The sequence below is a fragment of the Indicator indicator genome, chromosome 4 (genome assembly GCF_027791375.1).
Source record: "Indicator indicator isolate 239-I01 chromosome 4, UM_Iind_1.1, whole genome shotgun sequence".
Lineage (NCBI taxonomy): Eukaryota > Metazoa > Chordata > Aves > Piciformes > Indicatoridae > Indicator > Indicator indicator.
In genome coordinates, this window is record NC_072013.1 from 3,128,929 (window position 1) to 3,154,352 (window position 25,424).

Sequence of the window (25,424 nt, forward strand, 5' to 3'; positions counted from 1 at the left end):
GGGGGTGGTGCAGAGGGAATGAGCAATGCAGTACCACCTTCATATCAAATGTGAGCAGGATGCTGATAGATTTTTTTTTTCCTCTTTCTGTGCAATGTTCAGAGTATTTGGGCTGACTGATGAAGTTTTCTATTTGCCCTTATTTATAGATCATCTTTCCTGTTTTTCTTAAGAGAAACTACTTTATCTTTTAGGGTGGGTAAGGTGTTTTGTTTTGTTCCAAAATTAAGTCTGACTCAGACAGGTGTGTTTTACTATCAGGTTTGTTCCCTGCAGTTTATTGAAACTGGGAGATTATTTTTGGTTTGCATAGAAATTTGAGGTTCATTAGCCAAGGGATGTGGGGAATTCTTCTAGCCTCAAATTTGTCACTATTACACACCCACACCCATGAGTCAATTATTTCACTTCGCCCTTATACAATGAATTCAGGCTTTTAGAAGGTGCCAGACTTGACAGCTTTGAAATCTACAAAACAGGTTTTGCAGACATCAGGAGTCCCAGTTCTCCTCTTGTACTTCAGTCTTTCTGAACCATCTGCAGCTTGACCATAAGACAGCCTCAGTTATAGCCAGAATCTAGGTATAACTTGCCATCTCTTAGAACATTTTGTTCTTTCTCTGTCCAAAAGTGTCCTAATTTTATGGCCTTTTCCTTCCTTAGTTCATTTGAATACTGTGTCATTTGACATCCATTGGATGAAACGACCTCTAATTTGTAGTGCTACCTTGTGGATTGAGTGGACAGTGAGGTCAGCTTCCTTTTCCTGCTCCGGGTATCCCCTCCAAATTGCCATGGAGAGCTGTTCCTATGGACAGTTTGCATTCTCTCTACCTTTATGTAATCTACTGCAGATAAACTTGAGGAATAAGGCCTTCTGAGCTATTAAATCAGCACCTCTCACAGCTGCCAGTTTCACAGAATAATCAACTCTCAATTATGCAGCATAATGTCAGTGGTAGAATAACCCAAATAAAACAAAACCAAGGCTGATACAAAAGGTAAATAAATTAAGTAGTAAGGATGTATTTAGTATGCTCATCTTTGAAAGGCTGGTAAGTAGATTCCTGTAGAGAACAGAAGCAGCTTTAAGAAGGCAGGATGGGGCTGGGTGCCAGCGGCATGAATGTTGCTCCATTCAGACATGGTGCAGCGGCCAGGGCTGTTGGAGGAAGGCAGGGCATGGTGAATCCACACCGTGCATAATCCATCCAGGTATCACTGAGACTTGCCTGAAAATTTTTATTTTTCATTTAAGATATTTTTTAAAAAACAGTTTGTGGATCCTAATCAAGTGGAGATTACTGTCAATGCTCCATGACATTTTGAGTGAGAGAATTGTTGCTGAGAGAAGAGGGAGAGTTTACTCTTTTGGCAAAGAAAAAACGCAGCTTTATGAGAGGTACAGTTCTTGTTTGGCTATAATAAACAAATTTTGCCCAGGGCCAGGGAGGCAAAGCTAAGCTAAACTTTCTCTTCTCCATCTCTAGCCATATTGCTCTGCAGCTGCGCAATTCTCCAGGGATAAGCTCATGGACACGCTAACTAGCTCTCAAACAAAAAGCTTCATTCTTTGTTTTTGGCAGTGGAAGCAGTGAGAAGCAGCAAGGCAGGCACATAGGTTGTGCTGAATCCTTTGGGATGATCTCTCCCATGAACCTCCTGGGGGTAGGACCAAAGCAGCAGCCTTGCCTTGCTTGTCATTGTGGGGTGCTCTTTCCCAGCTGTGCTGCATAAAGTAACTGCATTCAAAATGGTCTTGCTTAGTTTGAGAAAATAAGGCTGAGTAACCAAAATATCAATCAGTCTGCTTGTTTCAGGCTTGCTTAATCTTACATTTAGGTACCTAGATACAGTGTGACTGAGTGCCACAGCAGGTTTCATGCGTAGTTCAGCTACAAACAAGTAAAGACCTATATAACCAAGTGAAGGCCATAAAATGCACTGATGTGCAGAAAGCTAGTATGAATCCACTATAAAATGAGATCAGACAAAGTGGCCTGAAGTGGTAGTAACCACCTCACATTTCTTGTCTAGGCACAGTTATCAAGAAAGTTACAGTAAACAAACATACCAGCAACCCGTGTCCTAATCTTCATGGTAACGTGGTTGAAACTGGGAAGAAACATGGAGCTATGCATGGATATGGTTTTGATGCCACGGATTTCTATAAACGTTACAGAATACGAACATTTATACTGATACTGTTGACTTTAGCCACACACAAGGTCTAGTAACAGCAAATACTTTAATGTCATTGGCTTTGCTCATTCCACCTTGACAAATTATGGATGATATATTTAATTTCCTATTACTGAACCTGACTGCTCCTTAGATTACAGGAGAACTCTGTTTTCTTTTGCTGGTGGAGAACTGAGAAGCATTGTAGGGCTCCGCCTGAATTATATAGGAAGGTATGGCAGAATAAGTAACTGAAATGAACTTTAGCTGAACGCTATCTAAGTTCTTTTATGTGTATCTTCAACCCTGCCTAATTCTTCCTCACATATAAAATTCATCAAGTTTTCCTTCAAGAGGGCAAATGCTCTCATAATGCTTTGAGGTCTGAAAGATTTAGACATTCTTCCTTGCTTCATAAAGGTCTGCAGGGAAATAACAAGAGACTATTTGCTTCAAAACTGAGATTGTGCTGCACATAGCAGTCTATCACAAAAGATGCAAATAGTGGTTTCCCATGTACTTTGGATATCTGAGAGAAATAAAATCAGGGATGAGTTGTTTCAGTCAAGAAGGATAGAAGTGGTATCACCAAGAAGCAGCAGGTTACTCTTTCCTTCTCGGCTGAGGGCTGCAGTACTCTGACTTGTCAAGGTGAGAAGTAGTGCTTGTGCCCTGTAGGGATGGATTGCTTCTGAAGACAACGATTGCAAAAAACGTTCTTTTACATTTTTATTTAGTCAAAAGATCTTTGTTTTTATGATTGGATTAGGTAGTTATCAACATCTTTTTGATGAAGCTCTCAAATACACAATCTGAGGTAGTTGTGTTTAATTCAATACGCAGTCTGTCTGCCTCACAGGCAAATAAGGTGATGCAGTGAATATGAAATACCATCTCACAGCAGTGCTCTGTGGACTTCCTGCTTAGCTTCTGATGCACTTCAAAGCTCCATTGCTGTCTGGTCTCCAGCTGTCTTATAAAGAACTTCTTCACCCAGGAAGCACTCTGTGGGTAAGGGGCAGTTATTTCACAGGAACCCAGAATACATTGTGTTCCCAGTATAGGTTCTTGCCTGACTTTACCTCAAGAGAACAGGAAGAGCCAGAAGAGCTGTTTGCAAACTGTTCTCAGAAACAATGGCTGATGATTCATCTGGCATCCTCATCAGCAGTCTTCAGGCCTGTGTTTTAACAGACCTTCCCTAAGCAAAGAAAGGGGACCTTCCAGAAGGAAAGATGGGCCTTTTAGTGGTGGATCTACAGAAGAGTAATCTAGGTTTAAGAGTGCTTGTAATCAAGTGATTACATATGCTTGCCTGAGGTCAGATAGTAAGCTAATTTAGCAGCTCTGGGGACCCTTGTTCGTGTGTTGCACTCACATGACATGAGCGTTCTGACTCATTCATGTGTGGGGATATATAAATGCCTGCTTATGACATGTTTTTGCAAGTTTTAGTAATAAAGTCAGGTCTCCGAGGTTGGAATCCTTTCTATGGCAACAGAACACTGTCATCACTAACATTGTGACTTAAAAACTGTTGTAGTTTGAAAAAGAAAATCAGTTCCTTTTTTTGTTTATGCCAGCAATGCAGAAGGTCACTGGTTTAATGTGTGTAACCTTTAAAAGTTATTTCTCTGAGTAAACATTTGCTGGAAGATATCCTGTCTGGGTGGTATCTTTTACAAATGCCTGATATTATGCTACCTAAACAAACTTTTCTTTGGTGAGCCCAAGACAAGACATGGAGTGGCCTTTCTAGCACTATACATCCTATTATAATGACAGCCCAAGTGATATTACAATATCTAAGATTGAAAGACCCCCAGAGCAGGGAAGATTGATGTGTTTACCTTCTGCAGTTTCTAGCAGTGAAAGGATAGCGATGACTGATGAAGACTAAGACATATTAATGAAGGGAGCGTGTACTGCTCATTCAAGGATGAAAGTTGACAGAGGTTAGATATCATGCTGGCATCTCTGGGAATAAATCGTACCTGGTGAGGAGAGCGTATGTAAGCATACAGGGAAGATATCCACTCAAAACCAAAACTATGGATATCTGCAACTTGAAATACATTAAATATATACCTAGGGAAGTTAGAACCATGCTAAAAATATCCCAAAGTATGTCTAATGTACCCCCCCAGATAAAACCCCAACAATAAACCAAACCAACATGTGAAAGAGAACTAAATATCAGACTAAAAAGGTGAAACAAAAAGAAGCGCAAATGAACAAAACAAACTGGAAGTGTGTGGATGCAAGAGATGCTTGTGGTTGTTAAACCATGCATGGCTCTGCCAGAGGAAATATCTTTCTTTCTTCTTTTATTGTTTGTTTGTTGTTTTTGGTGGGTTTGGATTTTCCTTTTGTGTGTTTTTATTTTATTTTATGTTTTTTATTTTATTTTTTATAGGCATCTAACAAGAAGCTAGTTATCCTTATTAGACTAATGAATGCAAATAATTATCATAGCAGAATATTAAAGTCCTCAAAACTCAGTTGATGAATAGCATTTAAGGATGCAGAATATTATTTTCAAGCAAAAAAGCCTTAGAATACTCAAATACTTCAAACATTCATTTACTCTCTTTCTTACCTTTTGCTCTTATACATCAGTATATGAAGTCAGTGCTGGGTATTTACTTGTGTTAAATAAAAAGAAGGCAATAAAAGATCTTTAAACACTCTGCATGTTGTACTTCATGAAGGTGGGAGGACAATGTACAGAAACATGCCTTTTCTTGGGATGCATCAATTCACATACCTTCCTGGAAAAAGCAAAAAGGCAAAGAAAAAAATCCATCCATGACAAAAAAAACAAACAACCAACAAAAAAACCCAACCATTGATAACAGAAGCCTGCATTGCTGAGTCACTTTCTGTGTCATATGAAAAATACCTTTCCAAAATTTGAAAGCATTTCATAAGAGCAGTCAGAAGCATATTGGCTTTTTTTCCCTTTTTCCTTTTCAAAGCAAAGTACAGCGAAGTTCCACCCTTGCTGTCTGTCTGTCCTTTTTTTCTCCTCTCTCTTAAAAAAAAAAAAAAATCTTTTGAGAATTTCATTTTTCTATTCACTGCAGTCCTGGCCAAAGTAAAGCCCTCTTTTACATTGACGTCAAGATCTTTACTAAGATTATGGTTTCATTTCTCTATTGCAGCAATTAGCTAGGGAATGTATAAAAGGCTTCAGGGAAGCAAGCTAGGACTCTCAGAGGGGAAAGCACTTTGCACCATAGACAGATAGCAAGAGAGAAGACGAGAGGAGGAAGGCAGGAATACAGAGAGGCGGGGGGGGGGGTGGGGGGTGGGGAGGGAGAGAGGGAAAGAGGGAGGGAGAAGAGGGAGGAACAGAAAGTTTATGTACATAAACCTTTTTTTAAAAAAGTATTGTTGCACCTGGTAGCTAGCCTTACTGACACAGAAATGAGAGGTCTGTTCAGTGCTTAAATAGCTGAGAAACAATGGGATAGTGCAGGGAAGTTAACAATTAACAGTCTCAGCTTAAATTTTGTAACTGCAGGGAGCTGGAAGCACAGCTGACTCTCTCTTCAACAAAAATCAGGTCTCCTGGTTGAGGAAAGAATTTTTGTTAACATCTTAGTTTCTGAAAAATAAGCAGCTCAGAATTTGATGAGTATCATGCAGTTATGGTTTTAATCAGCCTTCTCATATTTAACTATCTCTGCTCATTTTGAAGAGACTGGCTGAACGAGGGGTAAAGAGGCTTCTGAAATACTTTTTTACTTTACTTTTTTAAATGAGGGTGCAGAGCAAAAAAGGGAGCTGAAGGCATCTCGCTGGAGAGAAGCAGCAAGGAAGATGGGTCTGCTAAGTGTGGATTTGCTGATCACGCTTCAGATCTTGCCGGTCTTTTTCTCCAATTGCCTCTTCCTTGCACTGTATGACTCTGTGATCCTCCTGAAGCACATGGTGCTATTTCTGAGCCGGTCTAAGTCTGGGCGCGGTGAGTGGCGGAGGATGCTGACCTCGGAGGGTCTGCGCTGTGTTTGGAAGAGCTTCCTCCTGGATGCCTACAAGCAGGTGGGTACGCAGGGATGGGGACTGGCCGGTTGGCGTGGGTAAACTGTGATGGACATCCCCGTTGTCAGAGGAGAAGGGAAAGGAATGACTCTGACGTGCAGACTGTGCCTGTTTGATGTTAACTTTGATGGGAGAGGTGTAAACTGAAAGAAGCAATGTTTTTTAAGTGGGAGCTAAGCACTGACGAGATTGAGGAGCTGCAGTTTCTGCTCTGCCACTAACTCTCTGTAGCCAGGGCCACGTTACTTAAATTTAGCTGTGCCTCAGTTTTCCCACCAGTAGAAATAATACTCTTCATGTGTATCAAGTATTTTAAGATCTTCATATAATTGTAAAATGCTCCAGATGTTTTCATAGCTGTTGTTTAATTGCCTGCCGTGTGAATTTCTCAAGATTATACAAAGACTGAATTTTAAATAGAGCTATGCATAGAATTGTCTTAGCATAAAAGATAGAAATGAGCCTTTGTCATTACACTGGCATTTTTTACTACTCACGTTAAATTACATATTGGAGAAAGCATCCAAGTAGTAGTAAAACTGGGCATGGAGGGAAACAGACTTTTTTTTTTTTTTCCCTCCATAAAACCAGTGAGAGAGGGACATGTCAGAGTTTAAAAAGGAACTTGACTAGATGAAGGATAGCTGCCTGGTGATTTAAATTAATTAAGCCAATATCAGTTATACAACATGTACTTTTTTTTTTGTCTTTTTTCTCTTTCCCCCCCCCCCCCTTTTTTCCTTTTTTTTTCCCTTTAATTTTTGTTCAAACATTACCTACTGTTACTGTCCAGGTTTCATGAGGTAGTTATAGTTCCCTTTTATAGACTGAAAAACTGGACCCAAAAAGATGAAATTTATTGCACAGGCCACCCAGTTAGTAAGCAGAACTGGATTCAGAGCTCTGTGGCTTCCAAAACAGTGCTTAGTCTGTTAAGGTGTTGTCTTATTAGACTGTCTAATTTAACATACCCTATGTGATGTCATGAGGTCACAGATGTCTTATCCAAATGACCAGTCTGTGTCTTCTGAAATATTTCTTGTATCACCTTCCCCCCAGTTCCCCTTCATTCCCCAACAATGGTTTCTGTATTTGCTTTTTAACCAATGATATGAAGAATTAGCTTTGTATTGAACACAAGCTGCTTAGCCTGAAACCTAAGCCACAGGGACATTAATTTTCAGTGTAAGACAAATATAAATAACATTAGCTTTTGCCAAATGGGTCAACCTTTTACTGCCACTCTAGGAATCAGCCAGCTGGCTACCCAAATAAAGTAATGCTGAATGAATCTTGCTACTCTCCTAGCCCTTCTAGTTTCTGATTTCAGTCTCTTCACAGAAACTGAGGAAATTTTACAGTAGGTTTGTTAAAATGGGCTGGTCAACACAATTGTTACTATTTTACAGAAGGCAAGACAGTTAACACACAACTTGATTAAGGCTCCAGTGGAAGCTGGTAGCATGGCTCTGAAACAACTGATTTTCCAGTTCTTATATTTGCAACCTGTATGTGGCCCAGGGTGTGAGGAAGACATGAAACTGTAAGGAAACTTTTATATACATGAGATATTTTCAATCTTATTAAGCTTAAATAACAGAAAATTATTTCAAATAAAGATGTTGCATGCCTTTCCATATTTTTAAAGTAGTTCTTTGCCTTTTCCTCAGTACTATTGATGCCAGCCATGGATGCTAAAGGGACAATGACTCTGTGTTATTTTTGGTATTGGTAATAAAACTCTTACCTTGAACTTTGGTAATTAAAAACTCGCCCTTATCAACATTAAATGACATAGGTTGTTCAAGCCAATCATACTTTAAGGTCCCTAGAATGAATTTTGACTTCAGTGACCTCAGCAGAAAAAAAAAAATTCACACAAACATCACAAAATTTTATCACCTTGTTCCAAAAAGGAGAAAACCATTCATGCCAGGTATTCTTAAGACAAAAATCAATTGACTTATTTTATGGACAGACTCTGTTTTCCTTAGTGGAGTTCTAGGCCACAAAGACAGGAAGATCATTGGAAACTCTTGATTGTTATAGAAAGAAAGATGTATAGAAATCAAATTAAAACAAATTATAGAGGGGACACAATAAACTGATGAGCAATGATAGGAGAAATGTCATCACTCCACAACAGAAGAGAATCTTCTGCTGCTCCTCTAAGGAAGAGGAAGGAAGAAAGTTTTCAACTGGAAAGGCATATTGGTAGAGTTGAAAAAATTGGAAGCATAACATGCTTTGTAGCATTGTTCAAAAAGCATGAGAAATAGTGAAATGTGGTTGTGATGGTTTTAAGAGGGGGGGATTCCAGCTCTCCACTGTAACAGTGGTAAAGACTGTCTCACAAAACATCTTTTCCCATCAATTATCTTTTTCTAAACCCTGAATAGAAATTCCCAGTGATATCTTAATCTTAGCCATTTAGGGAGGATAAAAAACTAAAATATTATGGAACTGGAGTACTAAACATATGGCAAATGTAAATAATATCATAACCATGATTGCTTGTTCCTCCAATTTGGTAGATGAAGCCAGGTATTAGCAAAGTAGTTAAGCAGATGCTGAAACTCATTCCATTGAGGAGTGTTTGAAATAATCACCATGTGTCAGCTAGAGTTGCAGAATTGCAGATATTTGAGATAAACCAAAGCTCTACTGCCAGTTAGCAGAAGACTGGGTTAAAGAAGTAACAGGTTGTTCTTCTGGTTTTTGTATCACTTGAACAGAACTTTTTCTGAGTATATTTCATAACATTTTTTACTTGATGCAAAATTTTTATTCATAAAAAAATTTACTGGAAGCCATTCCAGAAAAACTCTGTCCCAGAATCCACTCTTTACTAGATTCTGGATTGAAGTAAATTTCTTACTAGAAAGGAGCTCTGCCTTGCAAGCACACAAACTATTCTAGAAATAAATGATTTTGTTTCAAGACTGTTGTGTACAAGAGATGATCCTGGAGTGGTTAAAAGTAGAGTATATTTGAAAATAGCTATTTCTCTTCTAGAAAGTTTTTTTTTGTTAATATCTTGCCCAAATTTCAATTTGCTTTTTATCTGGTTTTGTTGTTATTAACCACTGTTGCACATGACTTCTTGGTGAGGGCAGTTGTTTCCTGGGCAATATTATCTAAGAACAGTTGGAGACTTTTAACATCCTCAGTGGGGATGCAATACAGTATTGGTTGTTATATAGTGTATGTTCAGTGTTCTTTTCCTGTTGAAACATGCTATATGACTCATTTTATCCATATTTTACAGTCCAACCAGAATAAAAATGATTGATTATTTGTTTATTTAGGTTTTTTTGCATAAATTTTATCAATGCTAAATATATTTATTTTTACTTCCTCATCTCACAGTTCAGTATCTGTCACGCTCATGGTTCATCGCCAGCTTTGTAATTTATAAAACATCCTCCACATGTTGTTTTCTGAGAGGCAACCATGTCTAACACTACAACAAGAGAGTCTTTAGGACCAGACCAACTGTCATAACAAAAATAAACAGAGCTAGTAGTCAAGTCACTTGAACTTTGTATAAATTGAGAGAGTGGAACTATTTTATTTAAGTGCTATCTTTCTAATTTACTGTTGTGCTCTTTTTATCTACAGAAATGAGTGGATTGACTCATTGAAGAGCAAATCATGTATGTATGTCTGTATAGGTATTTACACCTTCCTATGTGTTTGCATGTATACAGATATGTGCTTTGTGTTTTCCTTCATGTGTATAAATGCAAAAATGCACATAAGGATACATAATCTGCTCTTTCAGGAGTCAGTCCTCTCATTTGTTTGCATATATATATATATATGCAGAGGTATATATAGATATGAATTCAACAACACCTACTTATAAGAAAGAAAAAAAAAAAAGACTTTTGGGAGGGTGTTAGTGTGCCTTCTGTATGATTTACATAGGCCATCTGTACAAATGCCAGAGAGGCATTTGGCTTAGCCTGCAGCATTTATGTAGAATGTGTCACATATCTTAAGAAATCCAGAGAAAAGGTTTGAAAAAAACCTTTTTTTAACCTCCTGAATTCCACGCTTAATTTAGTACTGGGATGAATCTACCTTCTAAGATTCCAAAGATGAGAAATTGTTATCTTAAAATGTTTTTAAAATAGGTACAAACAAGATTGCACCCATTAGCAGTGGGTGTTGAGGTCTCATACTGGGAGCTTTTCCAGCGCTGGATGGGAGCTTTGTGTTTCATTGAAGGAGAGCTAGCATTCCTGGTCTCCAGTAGAGAGCTGTGAGGTTTTCCTAGAGGAAATCCTCCCTCTTCTCCACCTCAGTGCAGGGTAGATAAGAGGAAAATCTTAATGACATCTTTCTGGAGCAGCAAAATGCTTAAGAATGCCGTGGTGCACCTATGAGGGTAATATGCACGTGTGCATACATGTATGTGAGCCCTCAGAAGGATGCTGGTATTTCAAACGATGGATAGTGCTGGGTGTGTATGTTCTTGTGCAGCTTTTGACTGTCTTTAGAATGGGACAGGGCAAGCTCTGGCATGACCGACTCAGCACAGAGGCACAGGATTCCAACTTCACAGCATAGGCCCAGCTCTGGACACAACAGCAAGTAGACTGGTTTGGTAAATACCCAGGTGGATTTTCCTGAGATTTCACGGAGGCACAATTAAATTACCTTTTGCTACTTCTGCCTACCTGATACGTACATCATTCATTCATAAAATAAATCGGTATGCAAAGCAGGGCAGCCCCAAAATTGTCATACTAAGTGCAAGCAACAGCACGATCCTTTACCTGCTGTTTGACTGTCTAGTAACTCTTTGCTTTCTGGGGAAATCTTTTAAAAATTGGAACAAAGACATAACCTTTGTACATATTTGTGTTTATTTAGCCTGGCAAGGTAAGAAAATGTCTCTCTGCGTTTGACAGTGGTAAAGGGAATTTGTGAAAGAAAGTCCGTTTCAGAGTTTAGGGCGAGATATTGTGTGGTACGAAAAATATTTTATTGGTTTTACAAAGTTCAGCCCTAGCAGAATTGTTTTCATTGACATTTGCAAATGAAAGCAATCTTGAAAGAAGTGAGCAAAACAAAACCACAATTAAAACCAGTACTCGAAACATAAATTCAACAGAGTTTGGACTTTGTGTTAATATTGTTATTAAAGCATTATCATTGCTAATATATAATCACATTTCTTGTAGTAGTGTCTGAGGACCAACCTACACCAGGCACCCATTGTGCAGTGACCTAATCAAAAGAAGGAGACAGTTTGTCGCATAGAGTGGACAGACAAGGGTAGGAAAAGTAATATGACAACTTCTATTCCCCATGGGATCTCATCCTACCCATTTAATTTTGCAGATCTGACCCCTCATCTTCCATCTTTGTAGTCTTCCATTTTCACTGTTACTTATGAGAAACTGACTTGACAGAAATGCTTGCCTTTTTGTCAAACCCTTGTGAAAATTCTCTTCTGCTGTGGCAAAGAAAATTTGCTAACAGGCATCAGCCAGAATAAGGATAGTACCAGTTCCCTGTACCCCAGCTCTGTGCCCAACAAAACTACCATGATAGTAAAGCTGAGTATGGAAGAAAGAAGAAAAAAGTCCAAAGTAACTTCAGATGTCCTCCAGGTGCTGACTAACAGATTGGTGAAGGCCTGTGTCACTTGTAGGTAGAGTCCACAAAAGTGTAGACATTGTCGTAGGCTTCTCCCATCTTGAGGGAAACATAAGTTTTAAAACACTTACGGTGGGCTCCCTGATCATCATAGGAAATAAAATTAGCCTTTCTTTTTTTTTTTTTTTTCCCAAGAGTGCAAGTCAGAAGGCTCATTTATTCTTTCCTTCTTCCACACATGGTCATTTCTGGGATTAACAGTTTTTAAATAAAAAGGGAAACATTTGACTAGTTATTTTTACCTGGGCTGTGGCCTTTTAACTTACTTTCTACTTCTCTCACTCAGCTTCACACACCTGATCCTAAATGAAACACTCTGGACTCCAGGAGTTCTCTAGTCAGTTCCAGTTTCTTCTCTCCACTTTGAGTAATCCAGTCTTCTACAGGTGCTGCCACCTCTCCATGCTAAACGAAGATCTCCCACTCTTGTATGCTACCCAGATAAAGTCTTCCTCGGTACAACTCTGGGTCAGATAAATAAAGAAGACAAAAATAATAATTTGTATAATTCTCCAGCCAGAGTCTGATTATGATTTGGATGAAACACTGAGAAATATCAGGCTGTTCAGAGGTTATATTTAGCTGAATGGGATTAAATCAAATCAAAGCAGAGTATTTGAAAAGAAGGAAAAAGCTCCTGGGATTCAGCTCATTACCAGTCACTGGACTGCAGTCCCAAACATGACATATCCATATTTAAATATGGCTAGTATCACAGACTGCTAACTGTCTGGCAATACCTATATTCTTCAGGGAGTGGACACAGCCTGATGAATCTGCCAAACTGTTTGAAAATCCCTCATGCATGCTATGAAAGCTGTATTCCAGTGAACAGAACCCCAGGAGGATTATGCTAAAGCTACTAAAAGCAAAACAGGAAAAAAGAAAAGGCAAATGAAGAGGCGATGTCTTGTCTGTGGGGCTTTTCCTATTCCTCATGGAGTATGTACAACAGTTAGCAGTATATGCTATTTCTAGCCTGTAGTTTATGAATAGGGCTTTATTTCCTCCTCCTGCCTACTTCATTTTGCAGTCTGCAGGCTAAAGCATCAACAACCTTGTTCCCTTTTCACTCCCCATGCATACTCGGAGAAGAAGATGCAGTACCAAGGCTGTTAAACACAAAATTCACACAACAGATGCAAGGCATCACTTTGGTGTCACGCTGCTGCTTGCTCTTGCTGATGGCCAGGCAGGCTTTCAGATGTGGTTGGCCTACCTTGCGTGTCCGTGCAGACAGCGTGGGAGGGGGTAGCTGTGCGCTGCCTTGTTTCCACCTCGTCCTGGAGGCTGGCACTGAACGCCCAAACGTTTGCACACATAAGTACATGGTTATAGAAGTGCTGGATTGCGTGTGAGGGGAATTCTGCTAGTTCCTTTCTCAGAATTTATATTTTGCCTGCCTTTGTGTAAATTTTCAAAAGCAGTTTGGCTGAATACATGGGAGGTTTTGTTTGTTTACTCATTGCACTGATTTTCTTTTCCAAGATCTATTTTTTCTTTCAATAAATAACAACAAAGACAACAGCCAAGGCCTACAGTGCAGATGATCAGCAAGGATGATATTGTCATTCTGTGTCAATCGGTTCCCTAGCCTGGTGAAATAAAGAGTTCCTTTGGGAACATCAGTGCTTCATCAAGACCAATTAGTGGAGATGCTGCTGCTCATGTTTAAGCATTAGCGACTGGGCAGGGCTGCTTTTTGGAGTGCCTGACACTGGCATAGAACAAGGCACCGACCTAATTACTCCTCCACAAGAGCAGAAAATGCCTCCTGAATGACTACTTGGCAAGGATATCTCATTAAGGGGAAAAAAACCCCAACACAAGCACTCCTAGAAACAAAAATTAAAGTGATAGGTAACCTGCGGCCATGGGACTTCATGGCTGTGGGAAATGAAGAAAAGTGTCTACAAGGTGATGCAGGACATATTTGTATTTTATTGCCTAAACCCATCTGTGTTTTGGTCAGTAAGGAGTGGGAGAGACAGAAGGTAAACTTGCATTGTTGGAGAACAGTGAAATATGTTGCCACCCTTGGTATCAATATTAAATAGTACTCGCAGGGCATTTACATATTGGTGTTTGATGGGAGATGTTTTGTTAATCTGTTCCTTTGGGTTTTGCAAACTCACCTAAAGGAAAGAGAGAGACGTTTGGTAGACCTGAGAGTTAGTAATGAAGAGCTGGTCTTTCTGCTTAAGTATGTTCAAGAAGCAGACTGTGACTTCCCAGTTCAGAAGTGTTGGTTAGCATATTTTAAATCATAATGGCTTTATTAAAATAAAACCAGAAGAGTGAGGGGAAACAGCTGTTTGGGTGTTTGTCTCCTGAGCAGTTCTGGTCATTGCTGTGATTTAGTTGCTTCTATGCTTTTTTCCTTCCTTTTTCTTCTCCTCTGAAGAGTTCCAGCAAATATCAGAAATACAAAGTGCGTTGCTTAATTTACGAGATAAATCATGTGTTATCACTTCTTTTCTTTGACTGGATGAATGCACACTCCTATATACTGAGGCTCTTTATTCATCCAGGGAGTGTGTGCAGCACGGATACTCACATGTCAGGCTTTGTCCAAAAGGCGCATATCAGGCAAACTAGCTCTGAAAAAGTATTTGGTTGGTAGGGCAAACAAAGCAGTTAAGCTTTCTAGGTAAAGAGGGATCTAGTTGTTTGTGCAGATGTGTAGATGTTGTGTTCTTTGAGGTGTGTCTTTTTTGGTAGTTACCAACTTACCTCAACTTACCTGTTGAGTTGTCTAACTGGTTTACGAATTCCATGCAGCCCTTGGGATGATTATATGGCTGCCGTATGATCTTGACCTGTGCATTTCTTTGCAGCTGGGCCTTTGCCTTACTCGCTCCTGCTTTGCCTATTTAACTGCCCAGAATGGGAGAGAGAAATGAGATGTTCAACAGCTGCACAGAAGATGCCTACTACCCGCTAAGGTTTAGGTGGCCTGTATCAATGATTCATAAACGATGCAAGATGCTTAATGCTAATTCTTAAAAGCTATAGTCCGAGCATCTGAGTCTGCCTCTCTCCAGACCAATCTTAAAAACTTACTGTAGAGCTCTTCTCCTTACTTGGACAGCACACTCATACAGCAAGTAGTCAACTTAGATGTTTCAAACCTCATTTGCTTTTGAAGGCAAATGAACAGAAGCCTTTAAAAAAAAATGTTACCAGGGCTGTAGCAGATAACAATGCAGTGGATGCAGGTTTATGGGGAGCAGGGGCACAAGGGACTATGCTTTCCTGGAGCATCGCTTGCTTTCCTGGCCCCGTGGTGCAGCTGTAGCTGCACATGCTCTGCTCCCAGAGGCATGATTGCCATGTGCTTGACCCGGAAAGGTTTGTGAATCTTGCTAATCATGGAGTGAATAGTGGCAGAGCTGTCTCTCAATTTGCCCATAGGAAATAGTCAAAATGATGTTTATATCATGTGCCAGTGTGCTGTGAGACCTTCTCTTGTAGCTGTGAAGGCTGGCGGCTTTAAGGGCAGTGTCCAACAAACTTTGCTCTGGTTAGACATTTACTTCTGTTGCTATTCTGATTAAATAACGTTGAGTTATGAATAAATGTAAATTTGTTCAAGGCAGTCATATTTCTCGGGTATCTACAATATACTTGCCTCTGGATCTGTGTGCAGTATCAATCATATCAGTTAAGTATTCAGCTGCTAACCCAGTTTCTTACTGAGGATGACTCACTAGGATACCCTATAATGGAATGTAGAATAGAAGTGCATTAAAAATCAGTTATTTATTCAGTTTTACACAGTTCTTATGCAGTGTTAGCTTCTATTGATTTCAACTGGAGTGTAACTTCAGAAAAAAATTAATAAGATGTGAAAGACTTCAGAGTTCGGCCCTGTACTTTTCCTTCAAAACAACACCTCTGAACATAATAAAATAGAAGACAGAAAGAAATAGAGTTGGGGAAATACAAAAGCGTAATTGCATTGCTGTGCTAAACCTTGATGTTAGAAGCAGATAAATAGGAATTACGTGTGGCAAAGCTCCTTAAAAATAAATTGTCTTATGTAATAATATTTTGTAGTTCTATAGCAGTTATCAGCTAAGGGCCTTGGAGCCCTCTACAGGCTCCACCTTATTCTGGCAGTCTCTTGTGAGTTGTTTTTTTTTTCTGTAGACAGAGACATAGAAGTGGTCAGACACAATGGCTATTCCACAATTGCCTGTTAGGTCTGAGTCAGATTTGGGGTCAGAGCTGAGAAAGTTTGTTTCACTTCATCCTACTCAAACCATCTTGAGAAACATTGCAGTGGAAAGAAATGTATCAGTTAGTCACTGATGAAATAACTGTAAAGTTGTTAGAAATCCCTTTAGAAAGCACAGTCTTGGATGGTCCTTTGTCAAAACAGAATGATATGTTGAGTGGGCATCCGCAGATAACTCTCTTGGACTGCAGGATGGATGAGAATATAGATACATGAAATTTGCAAACATCTCAAAATTGAGGTGCACTGAATGTGTTGTGAAATCAGGTAGACAACGCAGAATGATTCTGCAGAATTTGAAACATAGTTTAAAACATCAGGTGCAATTCCATGAAGCCAAGTGCAAAGCATCACATTCAGGCTAGATTGATGAAGTACCCAAATCCAGGATGGGGGGAAAATAGACAGGCAGAAGGGACCTAGGCATAATAACTTCTCACTAGCTAATCCCTAGTGAACTGTCTGTTTCCCCAAACAGTCATGATAGCTTGTATAAAGATAATATCAGAATGTATAAACTGGTGTAGCTTGACAGATACACAAATTGTCTGATTATTCTGAGAATTAGGAAAAACTCTTTTGTAGATTTGAACACTGCTTTCCAAAGATGTGAACCAAGTAGAGGGAACTCAGGATGGCAGTGAGAAAGAATCATATCTAGAAAATTTGACTTGCAAGGGAAGTTAGAAGAAATTGGAGATTGTCTGAAAGCAAATAAGTATCTGTAGATACTTAAGGGTGGACAGGACTGTGTCTATAGTGGACATGACAAAACAGATTTCCAGATCAAATTTTCTAGCAATAATGAAGCAATATACCTGTCAGGAATGCCACATTCCCCTGCACTATCAATGGAGATGGGCTAGATGAACTTTTTGAAGCTGCTGTTTTTAATGACTTGCTGTATTCCCACGCTAGTGTCCCTGTATGTAGGTAGATGTACTCTTTGAACAGGTGACTGTTTGAAGAGAGGCATAAGGATACTGGACAAGCACATCACATTAACTTATTATGTTTAAATTTGTCTTGCCATCAGGTCAAACTAGGAGGAGAAGCCCCAAATTCCAGTGTAATCCACATAGCCAAGGGCAGTGACGGCAGCAGCAGCAGCTGGAAGAGTGTCGGCAGCAAGTGTGGAACCAAATGCCACCTTCTGGATTTTGCCAACTCTGAGCGACCACTGGTGGTCAACTTTGGTTCAGCTACCTGACCACCGTTCACGAGCCAGCTGTCAGCTTTCAGCAAGCTGGTGGAGGAGTTCTCTGGTGTGGCTGACTTTCTGTTGGTCTACATTGATGAGGCTCACCCGTCAGATGGCTGGGCTGCCCCTGGAATCTCTCCCTCTTCATTTGAAGTTAAGAAACACAGGAACCAGGAAGACCGATGTGCAGCTGCTCACCAGCTCCTAGAACACTTTTCCTTGCCACCTCAGTGCCAGGTGGTGGCTGATTGCATGGACAACAACGCCAATGTGGCTTATGGGGTTTCATTTGAGCGAGTATGCATTGTGCAGAGACAAAAAATTGCCTATCTGGGAGGTAAAGGCCCCTTTTACTACAATCTGCAGGAGGTTCGGCTTTGGCTGGAACAAAATTCCAGCAAAAGATGAAATCCATGCTCTACAGAATCTATGACAGTAGAAGTGTCCCTTTAAGGTGATATAAAAGGGAAAAACCAGAAAATGTGCTGGTGTGAATAAGGCATTTCAGGTGACTGAGGAACACATTTCATAGCAAGATCAAATGAATGTTAACTAGATAAAGAAAACCCCCACAAAACAAAACACAAAAGCAAACAAACTACAAAAAACTCCACAGAGGCATCACTGTATGAAAAAAAAAATCTCACTCCTGTGCTCGCTACAAAACTGAAGAGGTGAAGAGGCTTCTGCAAAAAGGTGCTGCTGGCAAGCCAGAAGAGCAGTGAGATGAGGCCTCTCTCCCAAAAACCTATCTCATGAAGTGTCAGCCCTGGAATGAGCCAGAAGCATTGCTGCTTGGAAAGCAATCCATGAAAAGGCAATGCTGTGCCATTTCATCAGAAATGCTTCTTTACCCTCCTGTAGTCAATGCAAATGACCCAGGAGAAGCCAGAGGGCTTGCGATTGATTTGCATAGAAACGCAGTGGAGTGTGGCAGTTGTCCTCTGCACATAATTTATTCAGAAACTACAGAAACCACCATGCAATGCAATCCTGCAGGCAGACTGGCTGTTCAGATCAAGATCAAACATTGTAGGCTGGCATTTGTACTCCCTCTAGATGCCTCTGACAGCATATTAACTATGTAATTCTGTCTACATGTTTGTATCCAATATGCAGGTCTGCTGAGAAAGGTGTTCATGTCTATGGAGTTGGACCAAAAAGACAGAGGTGATCAAGTAAGACCATTACAATTCAAAAAGCAAAAAAAAAAGCAAAAATTATTTGTAACAAAGCAGTGAGAACCACCTAGAGAGAGCATCACAAGACAAAATTCAGCTGATACCAACTAGGCCTTAGTTCTCAGAGCTGACAACATACATTTATCAATATTCTCTGGTTCTGTGCTGTCTAGCAATAGGCTTAAAGGTAATTTCATTTTTAGCTTTTTAAAAAATAAGTTATTTCTCTCTTTTATGTTTATTTGAGATAATGACTTTACAGATGTATTTAGGGCATGGGGAAACTTATACACAACTTTACCTCATTGAAATGGAAATTCATCCTGTTACCCTGTTAAATGTAGTCATGCAGATTTGTGCTGTCTTAGATATGTGCAACTAGTTTATTGCTCCTTTAGTTTGTCTGGAAGCTAAGTTGCTTGCAGCCTCAGAATCGATTAGCTGCAGTTCTGCTACCATATGAAGTGATTCTTTCACTCATATTCTCAAAAGCCTTCCTAGAGAAAAATGGAGGACAAATAGTGTGAATTAATGTGAATAAGTATAAAACATGGCAGAATTTCCATATGAATGGGTCTGGGGAATCTTGCTTAAAGAGATACTTTCATGAAGTTTCATGAAAAGGCAGTTTACTATGAGCTAACTCATTAGAGCTGATAAATGAAAACCTATGAGGAGGGACTACTCAACTTTTCTGTCAGCTTTGGCAGAAACATAAAACAGATAAGAGGGTAAGCGGCAGAAATCAAATTAGTTCTTTTAATTTATCATCTAGCTGATTGTCAATGATATGATGTGCTACTATGAAGGCAAGGAAAGAACAGAAAATGCATAAACATCGTAATTTTTACAATATCGCTTTAATATTGTGTATTTCTTCTTGCTTGGCCATTAGTCAACCTGGCCAATGTGCAAGGCAATTGGAAATCTGTTTTCGAGCACAGATCTGAAATAATGACAGTAACAAGACTGAGTCTCCCATATTCAAGTTCATGCTTCCTCTCCTCAGATTTTCCTCTGTAACTACTAAACACACACACACACACACACACCCTTCTACAGTGTGGTAAATCTATCAGGAAAGGGTCTTCAGACCTTCTAGTGGGTCCCACTTCTCAGAAGGTATGTGTCTGTGTGTGTGTGTATATTGTGTGTGTGTGTATATATGCAGATATACATTTATGTATATGTATATGTATATCATATCCTTTTATGTATGAATATACATATGCATGCATACATAAGTGGTGTCTGAGACAAACAATAATAATTCTTATTATTCTGCTTTCCCATTTGTGAATGTTGTTGTCACTCACTGCTCAGATAGTTATGCTTTTTCATGACTAACTGGGAAACATAACTGAAATGTTAAAATGTAGTCCTATGGAAACAGTAACATTGCCAAACTATGTGGTTTATTTAAGCCAGTGTCCTACTTCTGACTGTATCAGATGCTTCAGGGGAAGGTGCAATAATTTCTTCTGGAATTTTCATTAGCTTCAGCCCTTATTACTTTCGTCTTCTCTAATGTGATTGTTATCTCACCAACTCCACAAAAGGCTGATCCTGAGTTTTGTGATCCAAATATTTCCTGAGGTGGGGAATTTCAGATTCTTTTTTTCAGATTTAAATTGGCTGCTTTTAAATGTCATTCTCATATCTTGCTCTTGTATGCTAAAAGAGTATAAACAGGAGTGATCCCATTTTTTTCTTCTGTATATCAGTTATTATATACTCTGTACAGAAATTAACATACCTTTTGTTTGTTTCTTAAGCTAAACAATAACTCACATTCTTACACAGGTAAGATAAACGATAAATGAAATTCTTTACTAGACTCTGGATCTTTTCTGGTTTTACTACACTGCCTTTGTAAGACTTAAACTAGTGAGTCTTTTCTTTCTCCTTTTTCCTGTCCTACAGTTGAAGCTTGAACTTGTTTATCCAGAAAATGCTAGACAAATGTTTAGCACAGATGTTGAAACATACCTCGAGCTCAGAGGAGTCTGAGGTAGTAATTCAGTTAGTTAATACTCCTTTGCATATCTAAAGTTACAGTGATTTTTTAAGTCCATTTTCCCCTTTTGAATTTCCCTTATTTTGCCTTGTTGTTCACAGATGCTTGTTCATCACATAGTATAAAGGAATTATAAAATTGGCTCCTGTAAATGGGAAATCTACAAGGATTTTCCACACGAAAAAATGCACAATAACTTCATTTCTTTCTTGGCAACATGAAACTATCACCCTGCCCAAAACTTCAAGATAGTTCAGCCACACTCATTATCAAGACAGAAAAAACATTTTGCAAATCCTTAAATTTCCTCAGAAATTTGTGATCAGAAAGCAGGAGCAGCATTTCAAAGAGAAATGGGCTTGGAGTGGAAAAAGAAATCTTTTGGAAGTGGCTGATGGAAATAGAAGCTCTTTAGTTTTGGGTTTGGTTTTGGTTTGGTTTGGTTTGGTTTGGTTTGGTTTGGTTTTTTGGTAAAATTAAAACACTTTTATAAAAGGTTTTCAGTTAAGCTTCATGCATTGTTCTCAGTTAATGATAGAAGTGGACTTAGGTCAGATATCCAAAATTATTGTAATAGTGGATTGGTTTGAGTCCAGGAAGAAATTTTGCTACCTTGCAAGCATAGTACATCACAACTGGTCTAGTCTGCTGTGAGGTTGGATTTGCTTTGGTCTCTTATTCTTATATTTGAGGGCACTAAACCATATTACTTGAGGTGCTTCAGTGTGACGTACATACTGAGCAACAGCTCACAAAGTAGGTGCCCAAAAGTATTCTGGAAGGCTACTGTATATAATGGAGATCCCAATATTTTGTCACAACATTAGTATGGGAAACTTCCAGCACTTCTTCATTTTGAGTAAGGTAAAAAAGCTATTCTGGGCTATCATTCTACATTGTTCTGTGCTTAGTATGATTATTTAGCATTGTATAAAATGAACATAAAACATTTTGTACAGATGAAAGTGATAGCATTTTGCTCTTACTTGTGTAGACAATGACATAAATTTAAAACAGCAGGAAAACATGCCCTGTCTATTGAAAAGAAAAATATATTGTGAAATATGTTGTTCAACAACTGTCTGGACACTTTGAAAAACAAAATGCAGTCATTTTTATGAAGGTGACTTTGGTGGGGAAATTCACATAGCTTCTCAAAAAGGTATCAGTGCTATGTGTTCAGGAGTGTGGGGGGAGGGAGGTGATGTTTCTGTATGTGTGAAAGTGGCTTTTCTGTGATGTGGAGTGTAGCCTTAAGAGCTTTTCTTTTAAGACTTTCATTCAGTACTATAACCAAAGCAATAAGAGGTATCAGGTAGGGAATACTGGCCAGTTTTGTTCAATTCTTCACCCTGTCTGTGCCAGATCCATATTCAGTGACCTTTGGGCCCAATTTAGAGACTTCAGAGAAGAAAGATTAGGGTGAGACAGTGAAGGCTTGTGTGCTTATGAAGATCGTTAATAAAAGAGTAATTAACTCAGTTAGCGTTCAGATGCTCTCACACTGGCGTTCTTCTGTGCACCTTGGTGTTTCTCTATTTGAAAGAGGGGTCTCTGTGCAGCTGTTCAGATCACCAGGGTGTAGATAGATACCTGTGTGTACTGACTATGTGTGTGTCATTGTTCAAATGTCAAAAATACACTTTGTAGGAGAGCCAGCAAAATTTTGTTACGATATGGTGCTCCATGAAATGTGCTTTCTAGATTTGTTTTTCTTGTATTATAATAAACAATAACAAAAATATACTTCTTCTGTGTCCTGTTTTTTAATATTGGGTAGCAACATGCATTGAAATCTTGACATTAGTCCAAGGGAACTTAAAATTATGTATAATATAATAGCCCAAGCCACCCTGAGTAGATCTTAAACAATGTGAGTAAACCTCTTTATAAATATCTGACTACTCCTCAACTTTTAAGAAAGGTAAAGGGGAGACAAACTGAGAGCTACAAGCACAGCAGTTAAATCTGCACAGAATTGCACTGCTTAAAAAAAAATATATCTGTGGTTGAAGAAAGCATGTTGAGCAGTATGTAGCATAAGAAACCTGGACAAATTGGTTGTGAATTCGACAGCTACACATGCAGCTGCCGTTACAGTGAACACAGAGAAAGCAAAATCTGGAAAACAAACTTAAAAGCACATCTAAATAGCTGTTACAGGAGAAAGAAAGAAAAAAAAAAACTCAAATGGAAGAATGTCTGGCAACTTCCTAAAAAAATCACTTCGTGATGTGTTTTAGAAATGTTGTCCTCTTTGTCATCTTTGTTACAGTAACTTTTACAGGACCTTACATCTGGAAATTCTTTGTGAATATAAGTAAGAAAGAACAAAACAAATCACTAAAAGGAAAGACACTGAAAAGTTATGTCTAAGTTTCCCAGGCATAAATGTTCAGTACAGTATGCTTGACAGGTCCTTGGAACAACCAGACAAATAACTCTCTAGATTATCCAATTCACTTCACAAAAATAACCCCCAAAGAACTGAAAGGAGATTTTTGAGTTGTATGAATATTCCTGTAGTCTGGCCATTAGTGATTTTGTCCTTTATATCCATTGTAATTTTAAGGAAATAGTATTCTGAAAAGAAAAAAAAAACACACCACCTTTTGAGACCTGCTTCTTACATCACAGTTGTATGAATCAGGCAAAGGCAGATGTGATTAAATAACAAATTTATTAGAAAACAGGGGCAGTAATAAATAACTTCTTACCAAAAATTAAGCTGTCTTCTCCTAAATATTGTGAGTGTTGTTGTCTTTTTTTTTTCCTTGGTTAAAGACTTTGGTCACAGACAAATTGATCTTAGATAAAGTTAATATTACTTCCATGGTTTGGTGCATTACTTGACTCATTGTATAAGCCTGTGTGCTTCTATGTCAGGTTAATGAGCCAACCAGCTTAGATGTGTCTTACAGAGCTAATATGAAGTGGAAATACGTTGAGTGAGCATCCTATTCAAATCTTTAAAGTTTTAAATATTTGTGAGCCTTACTATGCCGCTTGACTAGAGAAAGAGCATCCTGTTTAGGTCATATATATAAAAGCATGATTACCTCAAGTGTTTTCAATCAGAAAATGGCCTAGGTTGGAAGGGATCTCAGAGATCATCTACTCCAAGGAAGCCTACCATAAGCAAGGAAGCCTCTCAACAAGACTTGATTGCCCAAGGCCTCATCCAATCTGGCCTTAAACACCCAGGGAGGGGGCATTCATAACCATTCTGGGAAACCTGTTCCAGAGTCTCACCACCCTAATACTGAAAAACTTCATCCTACGATCTGGTCTAAACCTACTCTCCCTCAGTTTAAAACCATTCCCCCTTGTCCTATTACTAGACACCCTTATGAAAAGTACCTCTCAGCTTTCCTATAGGCTCCCCTCAGATTTTAGGTCCCTCTAAGATAGTACCTTTAATTATACAAAATTAAAGAATTAGAAAGCAGGAAAAAATATTGTTTGTAAATTAGTATTTCCTCTATTTTCATATATGTATTTGAAACACAAGAGAATACAGCATTTTGTTCTGCTTATCTGTGCACCCAGTGCAGACCCTCTGCATGCATGTTTGTTCTGAAGCATCATTTTCCATGTGCCAGCCTGCAGAGATAAATATTGTCTTTCTGGGAAGTTTATAACAGCATGAACAAGTATTTAGCTTCCTACAGATTTGAAGGGAGCAGACATACAGATTTTAATCTCAGCCCTAGCTATCAGAGTTCATATCTCCCCAAGTCTGTCAGCAGTTTGTAAAAACTCACTCATAAAATCCACACTCCAGCTTGACACAGGGTAAAGGTCTGAACACTGAGAGTGCCATATTTTAGACCTGGCCAAATGTCTTATGAGACAAATCTTTCTGAGGTTTTCTCAGAGACTCTTAGGAAATTAGACCAGTCTTCCCAAACCAGAAATTGGTGGGCTGTTCTTAAAAATGAAAAGCACTTGCTTCATGAGAACAGAAAAATCTTGCAGCTGATGCTGCTATGGAAGCTATCTGCAGAAGTTAGATGTGATCATTGCAGATCTTTACTTATGGACTGCAGGGTACCAGGGGAGCTCAGAATTTCACAGTGCTAAAACCTTTCACAGCAGTTCACGTAAACACTGCACACACCTAACGGAAAATAGCACAACTTTGCCACTTGTGCTTCCAGGGCTTCTCAAAGTATTTGAGCACAAGAAGAACATTTCTACTACAGACTAATCTGACAACAGCTAGGCTGGGTGCCTTGACTGAATGTGCATACAGAGAGGATAGGCATTCTCTCAGGATATTTCTCTGGTCTGTATACCTCAGTCTAACGTTGCTGCTTTGTTGTCCAATACCAGTGGCAAACTGTCCAGTATCACACAGTTCCTCTTTAGCAGATTGTGACAGCCTCTTAATTTAAGGTGTGTGACAACAGGTGCTGAGCATATTTGAGTTCAGGTCATCCTGCTTATTATCGAGACAGATATTTTTGAGGCAGTAGATCAAAAATTTTCCCAGCACTTTTTTCAGCAGTGAAAATACCACAGCAGGTGAGACTGAAAGTTCAACAGACCTTTTATTTTCCAACAGGACTTATTATGTAATGTAAATTGCAGGAGTTTTCTCATGATATAATTAGGCAAGTGTGAAAAATCTCCATGAAGCTTCCATTCGTATTTACTTAGATCATCAAACTGTACCTTCAATAGACTTTCAGTATCTGAAACACAATTTTACAGGACACAAGTATATTTTTCGGGTTTCAGAAACTGTGTAATTGTGACAAAGACAGGAGATACTGCTTGCAGTTTAAGATTGCTGTTGGGATTTGTTCTTGTGAGTTGAAGATGGAAGCAGAAAAACAGTCATTGTAAGCTCTGTATCACAATCCACGTCATTGTGAGGCAAAA

General features: G+C 39.0%; 1 protein-coding gene across 2 annotated transcripts; it reads left to right on the forward strand.

The window, feature by feature from the left end:
- The first annotated feature begins 6,004 nt into the window (after positions 1-6,004).
- On the forward strand, positions 6,005-22,228 carry DIO2 (iodothyronine deiodinase 2). 2 transcript variants are annotated; one of them, XM_054400176.1, is made up of 2 exons: positions 6,005-6,228; positions 17,175-22,228. In XM_054400176.1, exons 1-2 carry the CDS (start codon positions 6,007-6,009, stop codon positions 17,790-17,792), a joined length of 840 nt encoding a protein of 279 aa, XP_054256151.1. In that variant the 5' UTR covers positions 6,005-6,006; the 3' UTR covers positions 17,793-22,228. The 2 variants fall into 2 exon arrangements, with proteins under 2 accessions (XP_054256151.1, XP_054256152.1); XM_054400177.1 differs by having other exon boundaries at positions 17,175-17,747.
- Positions 22,229-25,424: the final 3,196 nt, after the last annotated feature.